The 20,239-nt window shown below is 45.6% G+C and overlaps 1 protein-coding gene across 3 annotated transcripts; it reads left to right on the top strand.

Annotated features, from left to right (window-relative positions):
* Positions 1-8,767: 8,767 nt before the first annotated feature.
* Coa7 (cytochrome c oxidase assembly factor 7) lies at positions 8,768-19,579 on the top strand. 3 transcript variants are annotated; one of them, XR_015619522.1, is made up of 4 exons: positions 8,779-8,910; positions 12,330-12,470; positions 14,928-15,028; positions 17,076-17,695. XR_015619522.1 is itself a non-coding variant. In NM_001106674.1 (3 exon segments), coding segments are annotated over 3 exon segments (696 nt in total). In that variant the 5' UTR covers positions 8,768-8,804; the 3' UTR covers positions 17,525-19,579.
* The last annotated feature ends 660 nt before the right edge of the window (positions 19,580-20,239 follow it).

The raw sequence follows: 20,239 nt of genomic DNA on the forward strand, positions 1-20,239 counted from the left end.
ATCCTTAGCTTACACATCTGCGCGATCTCCCTAACAAAGTTGTTTACTCATTATTTTTTTAGTTAGGATAGAAAGACAAGGAAAATGACCTATAGAGGTGTTTTGTCTGCATGAACATGACCATGTTCATGCAATGCCCCAAAACGCCAGAAGAGGGCGTGTGAGCTCCAGGAACTGGCGCTAACATACTGTAGGGAGCTGCCATGTGAGTGTTGGTATAAGAACTGGTCCTGTGGAAGGGCAATCAGTGATCTTAACTCACTCGTGAACCTTCTCTCCAGCCCATTGTTTTGGTTTTCTGAGGTAAGGTCTGATGTGGCAAGGCTAGTATATGAAGTCAAGGAGGACCTTGATCTGCCCTCTAACTCCTGAGTGCTAGAATTACAGCCCTGGACAAACACCCAGCAAAAGAATTGTGAGTTCGGGGGCTGGGGATTTAGCTCAGTGGTAGAGCACTTACCTAGGAAGCGCAAGGCCCTGGGTTCGGTCCCCAGCTCTGAAAAAAAGAACCCCAAAAAAAAAAAAAGAATTGTGAGTTCTAGGCCAGACTGGGCTGCAGAGCAAGACTCTGTCTCACTTTCCTACCTACACCAAAAAACAAAAACAACACACACACAAACCTTTTAATTATTTATTATGAGCAAATGATTTACTTATAGACCTGGAGTCACTTAGAAATTCTTTGATGAGAGAGAGTTGGGAGTGGAAAAGTTTTAAGAAACCCTAATCTAGAGGCTGGAGAGATGGCTCGGTGATGAAAGGCACATAGTCTTTTCCTCGATAAGGATCCAAGTTCAATTTCCACCACACATCAGGCAAGCTTACAACTGTCTGTAACTCTAGCTCCAGGTGATCTGATAACCTCTGTCCTCACAGGCAGACATACACTAATTTATAAGTAGAAAACATTCTTTAAAAAGAAGAAAAGAAAAGAAACCCTAATCTAGAGGAGTCCAAAGACAGAGTTGGAAACATTCCCAGCCAACTTGTTACCCTCAGAGGAAAAAAGGAGTTCAGGGCTGTCACTGACTTTGATTGTGCCTTGGTGCCAAGCCTCCTCCTCTATGAACTCCATATCTCCCCTTGTAAAGCAGGACCCATCCAGCTTCAAGCTCAGGGGTTTACAGATCCACAGCTTTACTCAGCCTCTGGGCCATCAGTCATGTGATGGTGGTGTGACTTGAAGTCAATCACCCTTGATCTGCAGTCTGAGCTCAGGTGGCAGCTGTCATAGCCTGGGGTGGGAGGAAGGAGGTAGTGGGGGAGGGCGGCAGGCTCCCTGGCTTGAGCAATAGGCTGGCCACAGCAGGAAAAGCAGGTCACCCCCACTGCTGTGCTGCCCATTTCAGAAGGTTCTCAGGAGATCTGCAAAGACATAGAGCTGAGAAAGTCTTAGGACACTGAGGTAGAACCCTGTCCAGACTCTTTGTCACTATGAGTGCAAAGGAGCTGAGGGAAGTCAGTTAATATACAAACACCAATCCCAAGCCTCCACAATGACCTCATAGCAAAACATAATTGGTCCTGCAGCTCTGCCACAGGCAGGATGCTGGTTGTGTGGTGAGAGACCTTTACATGTCTGAACCTCTTTTCTTACGTGTTTGCAGAACCATTAGACTGGGCATGGTGGCCAGAGGATCAGGAGTTCAAGGACAATCTTGGCTCCATACTAAAAACAAGTTTAAGCAGATGTGATGGCAGAATTACCCAGACTGAACGGGGCTGGGGAAGTGGCTGAGGCAGGAGGATCCCTATGAGTTTCACACCAGCCAGCATTAGACCCTGTCTCAAAAACAAACACAGAAACAGTCTGAAACCATCTAGACTATAATGCATAAGACTCTATCTCAAAAGATGAGAGTTGGGGCTGGGGATTTAGCTCAGCGGTAGAGCGCTTGCCTAGCATGCGCAAGGCCCTGGGTTCGGTCCCCAGCTCCGGAAAAAAAAAAAGATGAGAGTTGGGGTAAGGTGGGGGCTGCTGAAGAGATAGCTCAGTTCCCATACCCACATACATGACAGTTCACTACTGCCTATAACTACAACTCCAGGAGATCCGTTGTCTGGCCTCTGCAGGAACCAGGCATGTACCTGGTGCAAATACATACATATAGGCCAAACATTTGTACACATAAAATTAATTTTTTAAATATATATTGAAACAACAAAACAATAAAATTTCAGCTGACACTAGAGAATACTACCCTAAGTTCTCTGGCCTTGCACACAGGTGCACACACAAGAGCACACACACACACACACACACATACACACACACACACTACACACTCACACACACAAGCAAATAAATAAATGCAATAAAAACAAGAATCACTGACCCACCTTCAAGTCCTCAACTGCCTCCTCCCAGAGCTCTCTCACTTCCCTACACGCCCCCGCAACACACATACAGCTGCCTGCCATTGGCCACGCCACCCAAGGAAAGGAATCATGCTGAATGTCCACTATTCAGAACCTTCATTCTTCGAACCCCTTTGATGATGCAAGGAAGGATGATGACTTGCTTTACGCCAGCACTGAGGACTCTGAGCCACCCAACACAGACCCTTACTACTTTCCGAGGGTCTGCCGATAGCTACCATAAGAAGAAACTACTGATGCATTTAGGAATGAATTCGTCTGCAATGGTATTGCAACCGAGCCTCCAGAATATGAAGTAATTCAGCTACAGGATGACCAGAGTAAGAACACACGACAATTCCTAAGAGAGGGTGCACAGGCTAAGAACAATCAGCTGAACGTTCGTTCTCGAGTTTCCAAATGCTTATGGCTCTCGAAGTTTTGGCGATAATTCCCTTGCAACGAGTAGAATATCCCTCCTGTCCCTTGTCAGGAGGTTTTTTTTTTTTAAGATTTATTCATTCATTTATTATATATAAGTACACTGTAGCTGTCTTCAGACACACCTGAAGAGGGCATCGGATCTCTTTACAGATGGTTGTGAGCCACCATGTGGTTGCTGGGAATTGAACTCAGGACCTCTGGAAGAGTAGTCGGGTGCTCTTAACTGCTGAGCCATCTCCCCAGCCCCCTTGTCAGGAGTTTTAAAACCTCAAAGCTTATACAATGTTCTTGGACTAGTGTAACTCCTTTGTGTAACAACCTGAGAGAACCAATGAGCAGACACCAAGCAGAGTGCCTGTCTAACATGCATGAAGGACTGGGTTAGATCCACCCTGGCACAGTGATGTACTCCAGAGGTAGAGGCTGGAGGAGAATCAGAGGCTCATATATGAGTTTGAGGCCAGTCTGAGATAAATGCAACTGTCACAAAAACCAGTCAATTAATGAAACGAACAAAAGGCAACATACTCTAACTGTGCTGTCTAATTTTAGGTTGACTTGACAGAGACTAGAATCATCTGAGAGGGGAGAACTCAACTGAGAAAATGCCTCCATAAGATTGGGCTGTAAGTAGCCTGTAGGGCATTTTCTTAATTGGTGATTGATATGGGAGGGCCCCAGGCCATTGTACATGGGGTCATTCCTGGGCTGATGGTTCTGGATTCTATAAGAATCAAGTTAAATGAACCGTGGGGAGCAAGCCAGTAAGCAGTACCCCTCCATGGCCTCAATTTGTTTTTTGCTATGGTGTTTCATCACAGCAATAGAAGCCCTAACTAGGACACCAACAGAAAGCAGATATCAATGCTTCTCCTGAAATAGCTCGTAAGGCTAAATATAGAGACCTGGGAAGTTGGTTCAGCCGTTAAGAGCTCTGGCTGCTCCTCCAGAGGACCCTAATTGAGTCTCAGCACCTACATAGTGGCCCGCCACAATCTGCAACTCCAGTTCCAAGTAATCAGAGTCTCAGTCTCTCTCTCTCTCTCTCTCTCTCTCTCTCTCTCTCTCTCTCTCTCTCTCGCTCTCTCTCTCTCTCTCTCTCTCTTCTGAGTACCAGGCACACGGGTGGTACATAGACATAACTGCACATACAGAACAGCCACATACATTAAAGAGAATAGAAAGAAAAGAACTGAGCTGGGCCCTAGCAGGGCACTTCTTTGATCCCAGCACTTGGGAGACAGAGTCAGTAGATCTCCTAGTTGTAGGCCAGCCTGACCTACAGAATGAATTCCAGGACAGCCAGGGCTACACAGAGAAACCCCATCTTTAAAAACAAACAGAACCAGAGGAAAAGAAGGAAGGAAGGAAGGAAGGAGGAAAAGAGGGAAGGAAGGAAGAGGGCATTTTAAAAACGATTTATCTATTCTTTTAATTTCTTGTATGCTTGTACATGTGTGTGGATATACACAGACAAGAACCAGTGCCCAGGGGTTGGGGATTTAGCTCAGTGGTAGAGTGCTTGCCTAGCGAGCACAAGGCCCTGGGTTTGGTCCCCAGCTCCGAAAAAAAAAAAGAAAAGAAAAAAAAAAAAAAAAAAAGAACCAGTGCCCAATGAGGTCAGAAGAGGGCACTGAGTCCCATGGAGCTAGAGTTCCCAGTGTGTGTGAGCTTCCCAGTGTAGGTGTTGGGATGTGAACGTGGCTCTTCATGATGGAGCCTTTCATGAGCCACAAATGTCCATAACCACTGAGTCATCTCTCCAGCCCCGATGGCATGGTTTTAGCATGTGCTCTTACTATTTTGTCTGCTAATAAAGGTGATCTGAAGGGGCTGGAGAGATGGCTCAGTGGTTAAGAGCACTGACTGCTCTTCCAGAGGTCCTGAGTTCAATTCCCAGCAACCGCATGGTGGCTCACAACCATCTGTAATGGGATCCGATGACCTCTTCTGGTCTGTCTGAAGGCGGCTACAGTGTACTCACATGAAATAAATAAATAAATCTTAAAAAAAAAAAAAAAAAAAAAGAGCTTACATTTGTGGCCAGGTGTAATTTGACCCCAGCCCTGGAGAGGTAGAGGCAGGCAGATTCTCTGTGCATTCTGTGCCGGCTTGGTCTATAGTCAGTGAGTTCTAGGCCAGTCAGGCCCACACAGTGACACCCTGTCTCAAAAACAAAACAACAAAGAAAGCACACTGAGAGTTTGTCCCCGAGGCACCTTTGTTCACCACCCCTCTACTGCCCTCTACTGCTCAGTACTTCCACTGCAGTTTAACTCCATAAATAAAGACTAAGAGAAAAGCAGTTCTTGTGGCCAGTCCTTGACTTTAATTATCTGTAGCATCTCCACTGAATCCTGTTCTATTTTTATTCTATTTTCTCATAGAGTTGGGCATCCAGCCCGGGGCCTTGCACATGCCAAACGCCCTACCACTGAGCTAAACTACAGCTCCTTCCTCTTTCTGGACCCTCTTACCATCGAAGGGACATAGAAATCAATCTGGTGGAACAAAGAGTTTTATGCCGTTCCCTGAATGACAAGAAACATTTCTTCAACAGTCGCTATATTGAACCAGGCACCATGCTAAGCATAAAACACACACAGATTTTTTTTTAGTTACGTTGACGGGAGGCAATAGATTTGTACTTAGAGGATAGAAATGAGGTCCAGGCTCACAAATGAATAAATATGGTATTGGAATTCCTACCTTTCCCCCTAGTTTTGTCTGTTTGTTGTTATTGCTGTTGGTTTGAGACTAGGTCTCACTCCTTAACTCAGGTTTATCTCAATTTAGTACATAATCAAGGGTGACCTTGAAGACAACTCATGGGTGTCAGTTCTCTCCTTCACTGTGAGAGTCCTGTAGTTTGAACTCAGTGCCCCTGGCGGCAAGCACCTTTATCCTCCTATTCCTCCTCTTTTTCTTCTCTCCACCCTCCTACCTCCAGCACTGAGGATTGAACCCAGGACCTTGAGCACAATGGGAAAGGGCTCCCTCCTCAGAGTGAGGTCATGATTCTCAACTAAGATCTGTCTCCCCAACAAAGCTAGTCCTTTCGTAATACTGTAGCTTTCATTTTTTTCAATGATTACTTTTTTTGTCTTTCTTTCTTTTTTTTTCTTTTTTCTTTTTTCTTTCTCCGGAGCTGGGGACCGAACCCAGCGCTTGCCTAGCAAGTGCTCTACCACTGAGCTAAATCCCCAACCCCCTCAATGATTACTTTTAACAATGGTTCTTAAACGCTTTAACCTCCCTTCTAGCCCAACACCCTCCAGAGGTGGTGGGAAAGGAAGAATATGGGGGAAGTGGATCTGTTTAGAAATTGTTCTTTGGAGCAACTCTCATCTGTGTTGTCTGGAAATCGGCAGTTCAGTTCACAGGTCAGCAGTGGGAGCTCAATCCACTCACAAACACTTCATGGATACACCAGCAGTCCAGTTTGGTAGAGTCTAGATAGCAAACACAAATCAGAGGTGACATAACTTAGCTGAGACAGCCAGGCCTCAGCCAAATCGGCACGAGTCAGCAGGAGGGTCAGGGAGAAGAACACCACCAGGAGAAGTTCTTGGCTGTGCATCTCTCAACAAAGATCAGCAAAGATTCGAGACCAAGAAGTGTGGCCGAGCTTGATCTACAAGCAAGCCCTCTCACTATCCATGGAGTGCTGTTTATACTCCCTCCAACCATCATGTCCTCCATCGGTCTTGCCTCACCACGTCTTGCCTCAGCATATGAGCCTCTCTTAGCTGACATCACTCTGCCAGTCAGCCCGAGTCCAAGGAAGCAGCAGAAGTCACGGCACACAACCAGAAGTTTTTTGATAAGTTTCTCTCTATGGAGTCCTGACAAATGGAGCTCAACTATACAATGTAAGGAGGACCAGTACAAGTATGTTGTTATTGAAGGCTCCTCCATGACGTGTCCTTTCAAATGCTTGCTTTAGCAGAGCATTCTTTCACCTGTGTCTTCTTCAGGAAAATACTCCTCCACTTGTTTGCCCCAGCAAAACGCCATCCCACACAACTGATTTTCCAAAGAACCCTTAAGTTTCCACTTCGTAATATATTAGGTAAGGGTCAGTGATTTGCCAAAGAATAAAACCTCAGACTCAAATAGTATGCAAACTCAAAGAGTGTTTAATTCTGCAGAAGTCCAGCATGCTGGGGTCTACTATCTATAAAGATGGAGACCACGAAGTGAGCTCACAGGCCCAATTTATAACACATTAGGGGAATTCCAGAGAGGGATAGGTGACCTCTATCTTAATCTGTTCGCTCTATCTCTAGAGGCATCCTGAACCATTGCTGGGGCTGGGTGGGGTTGGGGGTGGGGGCTGGAAACTGCTGCTGGGGAAGTCTGGAAACTGTTGTTGAAGTTTGGAAACTGCTGCTGACTCATTGTCCTTGCCTCAGGCCTGGTGGTCAGGCCTCTTCTGAGGCCTGGACTTCTCAGTTCTTGGAAACAGAGATTTAGGCCTAGACTCCTAAACTGCCAATTTGAAGCCTGTCATGGAGTCAGCCTGTCTCAATTATACGGAACGAAATCAAGTAAGCATCTACTTGATTAGGTTAGGAGTAGGTTAAGGAGGGAGGCTCAAAACTAAAGGTTAGGTTTTTCCAGCCTGGAACATGTATTCTAAGGGCTCCCTCTAGTGACTAGGGATATAAACAAAATAAAGAACATGGGTAGCTGGATGTGGTATCCTGTATCTGTAATAATACTCAGTAGGCTGAGTGGGGTTGGGGAGGATTGTCTTAAAGTGAGATCTATGGAAAGGAAAAACAAGAGAAACCAGACATAAAAGTAGCCACCTTGAAATGTCAGTTTTACTCAGAGGCTTTGGAGTAAAGCAGATCTTGTGCTATCCTGTGAAAGATGTGTCTTGAAACTGCTTTTAAAAATCATGAGCCCACTCCCAAGTGGCCTCTCCCTTTCCCCTGCCCCAATAAACCTCTTCGGTTTAATAAATTGGTTAGATCTGTTGGATCGTGTGACTTTGTAGCATTCCTTGGTTTCAGTCCACCATGCTGCTGTCCTAACACTAGCTATCACCACCATGTTGTGGTAGTGTTCTCAGCTGATGAGAATAGTAGAATATCCAGAAGCTAACCAATCTTAAGATATATTTACCTAAACATTTTTTAAAAAGATGACTGCAACCTATACACATATTTATATAATAAACCTGAATTCATAACACCCTGAACCCAAAAATAAAATTTCCCTAAAGTCTTTAAACTAATTTTCCCCTAACATTAAGCAATACGAATTTTATTTAGTAATGTTAGAATGTCTATACTGAAAATAATATCTGATTTTTTTGGAAACTATCACAGAGGCCTACTTCTATGCCTATACTTATGTAACAAAACAGTTTTAAATGAATATAGAATAGCTAATCTTTACTATATACTAGATTTTATGCCAAAAATTTCACTTACATCATCCTATCTAACATAACAGTTCTATGAGCGAGGTGGTGTGTATATATGTTAACACGCATGTGTATTTGGGCAACCTCTGCTCTCACTCTTTGCCTCTTGTTTGAGGCAGATCTCTTATTCACTACCATGTCTACTAAGCTAGATGACTGGCCATATATGGGACACACAAGGTACTCAAAATGCTTGCTGCCCAAATAAATGCTTTCCCAAATGAATTTCAAGATCTGCTTTACGATGCTGCAGAGCATGCTGCAAGCTTTGGGAAGGCAGGGATCGGAACTCCCGCCTGAGTCGGCTTTAAACCGGGACTAAAAAACGGATGGCTGGTCCTGACTACAGGGAGAAAACGTTTAAGGAGGGGTGTCCAAAAATGTGAAGAAAAATTGACAGAGGACGTTGCCACCGCAAAGGTTGATGGGAAGCTGTTGTCGTCTCCTCCCCTCCGCCCCCATACTGCAGAGCGCTGACGTCACGCACGCCGCCGGAATGCCCCGCCCCTGGGCTGGCTCACGTGATTGGGGGCGGAGCTAAACGCGATTTGTAGGAGTCGGAGTCATGGCGGGCTTGGTTGACTTCCAGGATGAGGAGCAGGTGAAGTCCTTCCTGGAGAACATGGAGGTGGAGTGCCACTACCAGTGCTACCGCGAAAAGGACCCGGAGGGTGAGCGCTGAACGCGCAGCCTGGGACATAGGGGAGGGACGCGAGCGTGGGCATGCGGACATGGTCACGTGGCGAGCCGAGGACGCCTAAGGACAGGGTCAGGGAACACTACCGGCATGTGGGCGGGGCCTGCTTCAGAGGGCGGAGCACGCAAGCTAGACGCTGTGTAGTCGGGTTTGGGGTGCTAGCACTTTAGGTGTGACGGAAAATGGAACCTCCGCGTACCTGTCTTTGAGGGAATCGGTAACATACAGGAAATAAGTGAAATATGACAGTAGTAAGCGCGAGCCAGACTTGGATCACGCGCCTGTAATTCTAGCGTTCTGGAGGCTGAGGAAGGAGGATCACTTAGAACTCGGGAGTTTAAGGACCAGTCTGGACTACATAGCAAAACCGGGTCCAAAAAGAAGAATTGGAGAGGAGACTGGAGTGATGGTCCAGCAGTCAGGAACCCATACTGCTTTTGCAAGACGACTGGAGCACCCTCATGGGGCAGTTTACAAGCATCTGTAACTCCAGTTCTAGGAGATCCAATGCCTCTGGCCTCTGCTGCCTCCACACCACATGCTCATATACACACATGTCCATAATTTAAAATAATAAAATTAAACCTTTTTTTTTTCTTGAGACTGTCATTATGTAGCTTTGCCTGGCCTGGAACTCCCCTCTGTCAACCAGGCTAGCCTGAAACTTAGATATCTGCTAGCCTCTGTCTCCAAAGTGCTGGAAGGTGTGGACCACCACCCAGCACAAAATTCAATTTTTTTAAAAAAGTAAGTGAAATAGGATAAAAGAACTAAATGAAAGACACTGCCCAATGGCATGGCTTTTGAATAAAGCTTTGAAGGAGGAAAGGAACCATTCATTGTAAGTCTTTGCCAGGCAGAGGAAATGAAAAGGTCAGAGGCAGAAATGGCCTCTTGTGTGCAATAAGGTAGTGGAGTGTATGGTTGATTGATGCCCTGAGACGCATCCAGTGTCTGTGAGTTGTTGTCCTATTGTTTTATTTAAGGGAAAAGAATGAAAATGGCCCTGGCCTACCTTTCCAGTAGCTTAAAGTCTAATTCCCAAGAAACAACTTGGTATTTTTTGAAATGAGTCCACTATAGCGTGACTCTGGATGAGGAACCCAGGATCTTTGGGAGCTAGTCCGTGCCACAGTGGAAGAGAGATTTCAGAGGAATGGACCCTCTGAGGACCGGGGTGGTTGGGCATAGTCCACAGAAGTGAGCTGTGCAGTCAGTGGGGGAGAGAGAGGTGGGAGAACAAAGTGCTCTTTTGGAATTCAGGATTGCTCAGAATCAAGTCAAATTAATTTTTGTTGTTTTGCTGTCCTGAGGCTCAGACCCAGGGCTTCTGAGTGTGGTAGGCAAGTTTTCTACTGAGCTCTAGCTCCCGTTGCAGAATTAAGTTTGTACAGGAAGCCTGCTGCAGTGTACCCTGCCTTCTGAGTAAGGCCTGATTCTGTAGGCTTGTTTGAGGAGTTGGTGGTAGTTGGTGTGTTAGTTATGTGGAGGAGATGCAGAGCAGGGAGTAGAGGAGAGCAGTGTGAGAACTGCCGAGGGCAGGACTGTAGGTCTGGTGGTTGAGTGCTCGCCTAGTGTACATGAGGCCCTGAGTACTAGTCCTGGCTCAGGCTGCATATGGCTGCACATGCTTGGTGTGTGATCCTAGCACTCGAGGGACATCCTTAGCTACATAGTGAGTTCTGCTCCAGCCTAGGTTATATAAGACCCTGTCTCAAACGCATAAAAATAACATGAATTATTTGTTCTCAATGTTAGAATGCTCTCTCACTAGTTAGCTTCCTCTGCAATCATCCAGGCAGGTGCAAATAAACGCATTTGTGCGATGTTTTTTAAAATGCAAAGTGAATCATCACTTCTCCTCTTTTTAAGAGATTTCTCAGTATTGTTTTTCATTGTGGGGACTGGGATTGAACCAAGAGCTTCCGGAACTATAGTCGGGGACTGTGCCACTGAGCTACACCTCCAGCCCCACGCTCCTACTCCTGAAACCCCTTCTGTCCTTTATAGTTTGGAGTAACATGCTCACCATGGAGAGGCACAGCACTGATTTCTTTGGGTGTTTTATAGGTTCTTGTCTTCATGCCTCCTTACCTCAGCCTCCTCCTACCATATTTGTGCTGTGTTTATTTCCTCTTCTCCGTTTATCTACACAGTCTTTCTCCTGGACTTTCTGGACCCTCTCCGTTTCGTTGTCTGATAGGGGTGGAGCCGCCCAGGGCCTTGTGTTTGCTTTGTTGGGCGCAGCACCTTCGGCCCCTCAGTCCTTAAGTAACTAATGCTTTCTTTATATTTCGGTCTCAGCTCAGCTATCACAGTCCTTGGTGAGACCTTCCTTGGTGCCCAAACTATGTTAACTGTAAGACCTTCAATAAACTATCTTATCAGCCTGTCTTATTTAATTTGATGTAGTGTTTGAAAACTAAGTTCTTTATTATTGTATTTCCTCCTTTCCTAGCCTGCCTGAGCTATGCTCTTTCATAAGGTCTGAAGGGTGACTTTGAACTCCTTATCTTGTCTCCACCTTGGGAGTGCACACTATAGATGTGCACTTGCATGCATGCCTGGCTTAAGCCTATAAATATTAGGAGGGCAAATGACAGTGTGCTTAGCAGTTGTATCTGTCATATACTTTGTTTTTTTTTTTAAATTTATTTATTATATATAAGTACACTGTAGCTGTCTTCATGCACACCAGAAGAGGGCATCAGATCTCATTACAGATGGTTGTGGGCCACCATGTGGTTGCTGGGATTTGAACTCAGGACTTCTGGAAGAGCCACCAGTGCTCTTAACCGCTGAGCCATTTCTCCAGCCCTGTCATATACTTTCATACATGAGCTAGTGTATATAAATATCTTCAAATATTTGATGACTGAAAATGCTCTTCAATGCTGCTGGGAATGCTAAGACACTGGCTAGAACTGGGGAATCCCAGATATGGGAAACTTACTCCCCACTGCTTTGGTATCTTCCACTTCTATTTTCTGGGCTTCAGGTTCCCCAGGCCAGGGAGTAAGGTAGTTGGTTACCTCTCGATTCTGGTTTTCTACTGCAAGAGACATTCACAAACTCTTACAGGTTTTAGTGATTTTATTACAGAACTTGCAGAGAGGTTTCAAAGCTAGTACAGTGTCAGTCATTGGAAGTCGGCTAGTGGTTAGGCCAGGCCAACAGGGATCAGATGGTCTGGTAGAGGTGGAGCCATTGCTGGGGTTGGTCTCCTGATCTGTACATTGCTGGCCAGTGGGAGACACGTCCCCTTTTAAGAAAGGCTGGACACTGCGTCTCTGCTAAATCTGATTGGCACAGTTGAGAGCTAGACTTGATCTGATTGTACCTGGGCCCCCTGAACAGCAGCTGCTGGCATGATTACTCTTCCCTCTTCTCTAGGTTGCTATCGACTGGTGGACTATCTGGAAGGAATCCAAAAGAATTTTGATGAAGCCGCAAAGGTGCTGAAGTTCAACTGTGAGAAATATGGGCATGGTGACAGCTGTTACAAGCTGGGGGGCTATTACGTGACTGGAAAAGGTGAGGAGATGCAGGTCTTCACAGGCCTGGGGGACTGTTGTGGACAGAGTACAGTCAGGGGTTCAGCAGGGAGGTAGTGGAAGAACATGGCTCTTTTTTTTTTTTTTTTTTTTTTTTTGGTTCTTTTTTTCGGAGCTGGGGACCGAACCCAGGGCCTTGCGCTTCCTAGGTAAGCGCTCTACCACTGAGCTAAATCCCCAGCCCCAAGAACATGGCTCTTTAAGTGAAGCAACCTTTGGGGTTACTGTTTGCACACTGTAGGACCTTGGTTAGTTAATAAAGCAGGGTTTTACTGTAGCTTCACTGACTGTGCTGGCTAGAGTTGTCTGAAAGGAAGGAACCCCAGTTGAAAAACTGCCTCCATTAGATCAGGCTGTAGGGCATTCTCTTCATTAATATAATGTGGGAAAGTCCAGCCCACGGTAGGTAGTGCCATCCTGGGCAGGTGGTCCTGGGTTCTATAGAAGCAGTCTGAGCAAACCATGGGGAGCAAGCCAGTAAGTAGCATCCTCCCTGACCTCTGCATCAGCTCCTGCCTCTGGGTTTCTATCCTGCTTGAGTTCCTGCCCTGACTTCCTTCAGTGATACACTATGGAGGTGTAGCCAAATGAACCCTTTCCTCCCCAAGTTGCTTTTAGTAATGGTGTTTCAGCACAGCAATAGAACCTGATTGGTTATTTCTCTGTCGATAAAATGATCCAATTCAAGCCAGATTAGATTATATTAAAGGCAGGTTCATTGGGAAGCTGCTCTTGGGCGAGTTCACTGGCCCCAAGGATTGAGGCCAGGGGAGTCGCCATGGGTAGTGGGGGAAGAAAGAGAGACAACAGGAGAGAAGGAGAAGAAAGGGGAGGGGGAGGCCAAATGTCTGGATTATTCCAGGAAAAGCCTCTGGAGCAAGGGCAGCCCAGCCACTGGGCTGGAAAGTTTAGGGGTAGGGACAGGATATGCCAGGTAGGGACTGAGGGATGCTGGGAGAACCTGGAAGTCAGGTCAGCTTTGATACATGAACTATGCACCTCAATCCCTTGACCCAGGGTCTAAAATCAAAAAGAAACCCTAAGACACTGATCTAGAATTCAATTGTAGTCCACACTAGCCTGGAGTGTTCAGGAACCTTCTGGCTCTGCTTGTTGAGTGGGAAATTACAGATGAGGCCTTACAACCATCCCAGCCTTAGCTAGCCATTCTTAACTCTGTGCACCAGTTTTATCACCTGTAGACTGGGAGAAGTAGGGCCTGGACTTAGTGCAGTTGGATTACAGATTGAGATCCTGTCTCAGAACTCAAAAGAAAAATGTAAGGAAATAGTTCTTGCTCCATAGGATTGTTGTGGGGATGATAGGTGGGTGGGTAGATCGATGGATGGGTGGGTGGGCAAATGGATGGATGGATGGATGGATGGATGGATGGATGGATGGATGGATGGGTGGGTGGGTGGATAGGTGGGTAGATCGATGGATGGGTGGGTAGATCGATGGATGGGTAGGTGGATGGATGGATGGATGGATGGGTGGATGGGTGGGTAGATCGATGGATGGGTGGATAGATGGGTAGATGGATGGGTGGATGGATGGATGGATGGATGGGTGGATGGATGGATGGGTGGGTGGGTGGATGGATGGGTGGATGGATGGATGGGTGGATGGATGGATGGGTGGGTGGATGGATGAAATGCGTATTGGAGTAGACTACAGACCACCAAGAATTCTTTATTTGTCAGTGGCTGAGAGAAGATTCACACCAGAAAGAACTCTCCCCTGAGTTGAAGTAGGGTGGGTTGGTAAAGTCCAGATCACAGTTGCATCACACGGGGTGGGTTTTGGGTGTGGGTTTGTTAAAACAGTTTGTTTTATGTTGTAAAACAATGGACCTCCAGAAACTGCATGAGAACGCTCTGCTCAGCAGGATGTGTGTGTGGGGGTCTGGGGAGCAGTTGGATAGAATTAGATAAACTAGAACAAAATGGAATTACTTTGGGCAGCTCAGGTAAAGACATTAATATGTGGGCTGTAGAGATGGCTTAGTAGTTAAGAGCACTTGTTCTGGCAGAGGAGCCAGGTTCACAACCATTTGTAAGTCTAGTTCCAGGAGACTCAGCTTCTGACCTCCTCAAGCACCATGCTTGCACAGAGGTGCATGTACATACACACAGGCAAAATACTTGTATAAAATAAATAAAATTTAAAAATGAAATATTAGTAAAGCCATTAGGATATGCTGAGCAGAGTTGAGTAATTAGCCTTTATATTTTTTTCTCATATCCTAATTGACATTATCTTAATAGATAATGCTAAGTTTTTACCAGATAATAAGTTATCTCTTCTCCTCTGTGGGTTAGGAGTTCAGGGTTGGTTTAGCAGAGTGTCTTGGTCAAAACCCTGGACAGGGAGGCATTGCTGTAGTTGCTGAAGGCTTGACTAAAGCTCCCATTTAAATGTTGACCTCTCACTCTAGTCCTGTCAGCTCTTGTCAGGAGATCCCGGCAACGGTGAGCTCTCCTTCTCTCTGGGCTGCTTCATCATGTCTCCTCACGACCTGTTTTTATTTCCTTCAAAGTAAGTACCCCAGTAAAGAAATCCAAGAGTGTTTGGCTCAGTGGTTTACACTGGCTGCTCTTCCAGGAGAGCTGGGTTCCATTCCCATTACCACATAGCAGTTACAACATTCTGTAACTCCAGTTCTCTATCTGATGCCCCACAAGCATGCATGTGATACTAAGGCACATATGCAGGCACCCATTTATATTTGTTAAAATAAGAGAGAAGGAAGGCAGGGAAGGAGAGGCAAGAGCATTGGACAGGCACAGCATTTGGAGCCAGAGACAGATGTATATCTTCTGAGGCTAGCCTAAGCTACATAAGAAAGTTCCAGGACAACCAAAACTATGTAATAGGAAAATCCTTTCTTAGAGAGAGAGAACAGAATCCAATACCTTTTAAAATGAGCATTTATTTATGAGTGTCTGTCTCTGTGGGCATGTGTGTACCATAGTGAATGTGTGAAGGTCAGAGGGATACTTTGCAGGAGTCAGTTCTCTCTACCATGTCAGTCCCAGGAATTGAACTGAGGTCAGACTTGCTAGTAAGCCTTTACCTGACAACTATCTTGACAGCCCAGCAGTGTCTTTTATGGTCTATATTAGAGAGCCACATTTTTTCATTTCTATCACGTTCTGTTTTTTAGAAGTAAGCTACTAGGGCCAGAGAGATGGCTCAGTGGTTAAGAGGACTGACTGCTCTTTCAGAGGTCCTGAGTTCAGTTCCCAGCAACCATATGGTGTGGCTCACAACCATCTGTTATAGGATCTGATGCCCTCTTCTGGTGTGTCTGAAGACAGCTACAGTATACTCACATACATAAAATAAATAAATCATTCTTTAAAAAAAGAAAGTAAGTCACTAAATTTGGCTCACAGAAAGGAGAAAGGACTTGAGTTCTAATCTTTGTCAGACACTATGGCGCATCCCCAACCACAGCACTCAAGAGTTCAAGGCCAGCCTGAGTACATGTAATAAGACTTTATTTCAAAAAGAACAAAGTCCCAGAACTGGGGATAAATAAAAAAAAAATGACCACCACTTTTTTAGACAACCTTTTGTAGCTTAGGTGATCTGAAACTTTGTCTTCCCCTTCCTCTTCTTTGAGCTAGGATTATAGATATCTGCTGCCATTCCCAGCTCCTGGATCATTTCTTCCTTTTCTAGTTTTTTAGCAGTTTTGTTTTCTTGTGCGTGTGTGTTTGTTTTGAGACAGTTCTCTCTATTATGTAGATCTGGGTATCATGGAACTCACAGACATCCTCCTGCTTCCTGCCTTTCAAGTGTTGAGATTAAAGTAGTATACCACACACTGGGCCTTGTTTGTTTGTTTGTTAAGTCTGCCCTGGGAGGTTTGTTCTTGGAACTTTGTAGGATCAGAATGGATAGGTTCTCTAGGTCCTAGTGCACAGAGTTTTCACATAAATACACACACATCCTTCCATACACTTGAAATCATTTCTAGTTTGTGTTACCTAAGACAGGATAAACACTACTGTCAATAGTTGTCATACAGTGTACTGTTCTGGGAATGATGATGGGGGAAGTCCATACATTTTTTTACCACAGCCATGGTTTTGTCCCCGGAATATTTTCAGTCCGTGGTTAGTTAAATTTGCAGCTGCTGTCTGGTTTGAATGCTGTAATAGTGTTTTTAACTAATGGAATCTGCATATGCAGAACTCATAAATATGTAGCGCCAACTGTAAGTTTAGATTAAGAAACATCCAGTTACTTATTTTAAAACGCTCTGTTCTCACTGTAGCCCCAGGAGGTAGTCTCTGGTGCTCGGATTTGGCATGTCTCTTCCTGTCTTGGCTTCCCTGTAAGAAAGTGTGTGAACCAAAGATTTCATAGCTACCTAACTGGCTACCCTCCTCCATATTGCTTTAGCTTACAGGATTTGACTCGGGGATTGTTCCCCAACCTTGGCTAGAAGCAAAGGTTCAGCCCTGGTGACTAAGGATTGAACCCTGGCCTGCTGAATGTTAGGCAAAAGCTCTCCACTGGGCTTTCTAGCCAGCCCTTGAGTTTACTTTTTCTTCTTTGTTTTCTGTCTTTGCAGGTGGCCTCACTCAGGACCTAAAGGCTGCCTTTTCCTGCTTTCTGATGGCCTGTGAGAAACCAGGAAAGAAGTCTGTGGAATCCTGTCACAATGTTGGGCTATTGGCACATGACGGACAGGTTAATGAGGATGGCCAGCCTGACCTGGGGAAGGCCAGGGACTATTACACCAGGGCCTGTGATGGCAGCTACGCAGCCAGCTGCTTCAACCTCAGTGCCATGTTTCTCCAGGGCGCCCCTGGCTTTCCTAAGGACATGGGTCTGGCGTGTAAATATTCAATGAAGGCCTGCGACCTGGGCCATGTTTGGGCCTGTGCCAATGCCAGCCGCATGTACAAACTGGGGGATGGTGTTGATAAGGACGAGGCCAAGGCTGAAATGTTGAAAAACAGGGCCCAGCAGCTGCACAAAGAACAGCAGAAGAACGTCCAACCTTTAACATTTGGGTGACGTGTGGCCCACCCCCTTCCAAGCAACAGCTTCACCCTGGCAGCTCCTCTCTGATCACAGATGAGCCCTTGAAGGTCACTCAGTGCCATCTGCTCCAGAGTGTCACCTGCTGGGAGTGATCAGAAGTGTTTTAGTAAATAATCCTTTGTGTTTGCTCTATGAGGACACCTACGTTTATGGGGTGTGTGTGTGTTAATTTCTAGACTGGACCTATGAAGAATAGGAGTAAACTGCGGGGCTGTAGATTTTGGGGGCTTGGGGAGACAAAGAGAAGTTGGGAAACTTCGCAGCCATGGGCCTGAAAGAGTCAGCAATCATTATCATTTTAGTCGGAAGAGCTTGAAAATTAGAAAGTATCCTAATTTGCATAACAGAGGTCTTAGAACAGCGAGCAGTCACGACTGCCGCCCTCTGCCTTATATAACCCAACGGTGGTGTGGGCTCCTTGCCGATACAGTCAGACCTTTCAGCAGATTTAGAGGGATCAGGAGCCTTGTGCTGAAGAGAGTTGAGGTGGTTATATTAGCCTTGCTGTTGCCAAAGGAGACAAAACCTAAGCCTCCCTCCTCTAGACAAGTCGCTGGCAGTTAAAAATTAGCCTCTCGACTGGCTCTGTTCCTCGCAGGAAGACAGATGACTCTGGAAGCAGCTCCAGATAGGAATTTGGGACATGCTGACAGGAAGTTGTCCACTCAACAGAGCCTTTTTATTCCTACTTTTTTTTTTTTTTTTTTTTTTTAAAAACAGGCCCTGAGCAGCCTTCTGCTGGCCTTAAACTCCTAGCCCTGCCCCAGCCCCACTGGTGCAGGGATTACAGGCGTACACCACATTGCCAGGCAGGACCGAATCTGTTAACCGTCCAGATGAATGAAGTGTTTCCGTTGCTTTTCCATCTGCTGTGCTATTGGTCTCCAGATCCTGGCAGAATGGATGGAGTGTGTTCATCATGGTGGCTGTCTTTGTGTGCCTTTTTAAGAATTTTTTCCTTCTGTTGTCTCTGTACTTGTCACCAGGGGGCGAGCTTGTCCTTTTCCGTCACTACCCTGGCCCCCTTTTCCAGGCTGGCAGCCGGCTGCTCTAGAAGAAAGGCTTTGAAGGTTGTAAGCACAGCCACTGCCCTCTGAAGTTGGTACAGGAGACCGTTTTTCCTGAGCACACAGACAGCTTTTAAAAGACAACAAGTTTGTTTTTAGAATGTCTTGAAAATAGTATTTGGTATGATTGAACACCAGAGGCCAACAAAAGGCACTGGGAAGATACTAACCCTGGGCAGCTATACATAAAAACCACATGAACGAGTCACCAACGAGTCTGCAGCTCCTGATGACCCACGTTTAATCCCTGAGATCACACAGTGGAAGTAGACACCTGAGTCCTGCACAATGCCCTCTCACCCATGAAGGAGTGCACACGCAGTAAATGAATACATGGAATAAAACATGTAAAACGAGACAAATGACTATGGGTACATAGTGAGACCCTGTCTAAAGGGGAAAAAAGATAGAGAAATAGCAAATGTATGTATGAGATGCCCTCCGTAGCATGGCAGGAGGGTGTATACTGCACTGAACACTGCTGTGACTAGAGGGGCCAAGCCGCAGTGCAGGGGGAATTCGGAGTGGCAGGGACATGCGTCATGAACAGGGACAAACAATGGCACAGCCACTTGGGGAGACAGTTGATCAGTATTTAAACGAAATATACAGTGTCTTTTGGTAATCTTGTACGTTTCTAATTCCCCAGGGGAATTAAAAAGATCCTCATACCAAAAGCAGCATGTGTGTTTCCTTAGGAGCCTATTTATAATTGCCCAAACTTGGAAGCAATGAAGGTGTCCTTCAGTAAAGACGATGGGACATCTACTACAAAATTAATGAGTCACAAAAGACATAGAGGGCCTTAACAAATGGAAGGCCAATCTGAAAGGATTCTTGATTACAACTGTAGGATACTGGCATCCTCAAAAAGTCTTAGCTCTCAGAAGGCAGAGGCAGGTGGATCTCTTGAGTTGGAGGCCATCCAGGGTTGTATATAGCAACCTTGTCTTGAAAAACCAAAAAAGAAAAAAACTAGAGATAAGTTAGAGCTTGGCATTGTGGCTCATGGTAGAGCACTGTTCCTGGGCCTTATCAGTTCCAGCACTGCAGTTAAATCTGAGGTGGCTGACCGCAGAGCTGACCTAGCAGATAGGAGCACTAACTCCTCTTATCGAGGACCTGAGTTTGGTTCTGTCACCCTCATGTCAGCTCAGACCCTTCTAAGTCCTGTGTCAGGGGTTCCGATAACCTCTTCTGGCCTCTGCAGGCATACATGGAACACCAGTATATACACAGGCAAAAGTCATTTATACAGAGCATAAAACTCTAAAAGAAGTTCACATGGCAGGATGGTTGGAGAACAGTATTTTAGGCTCACGAGACCATTCTGTATGGTACTCTTGCCAGTAAATACAGGTCATGAGCCATTTTTTCAAGTTGGAAAAATGTGAAGAGTGAACCGTGAGGTAAGCCAGGGCTTTAGGGATGGTGTGTTTACATAAGCCGTCAGCAGAGGGTGGTGAGGCTGTTTTGTGTAAGGGCTGATCTTTTCATACATAGGAAATTGCTATATTGTCTCAATTTTGCTGTGAACCAAAGCTCTAAGAAAATGTATTCAAAACAAAGTCACCCAGATACTACCTCACACCCAGTAGGACCACTACTATTAACACAAATG

This window comes from Rattus norvegicus, chromosome 5 (assembly GCF_021556685.1).
Source record: "Rattus norvegicus strain SHRSP/BbbUtx chromosome 5, alternate assembly SHRSP_T2T, whole genome shotgun sequence".
Classification (NCBI taxonomy): domain Eukaryota; kingdom Metazoa; phylum Chordata; class Mammalia; order Rodentia; family Muridae; genus Rattus; species Rattus norvegicus.

Bases quoted from the DNA above. Each gene is read 5' to 3' on its own strand.
- Coa7 (XM_087548217.1), top strand. From the start codon at position 8,805: ATGGCGGGCTTGGTTGACTTCCAGGATGAGGAGCAGGTGAAGTCCTTC. The intron at 8,911-17,075 runs GTGAGCGCTGAA...CTGTCTTTGCAG, and splicing joins CCGCGAAAAGGACCCGGAGG to GTGGCCTCACTCAGGACCTA.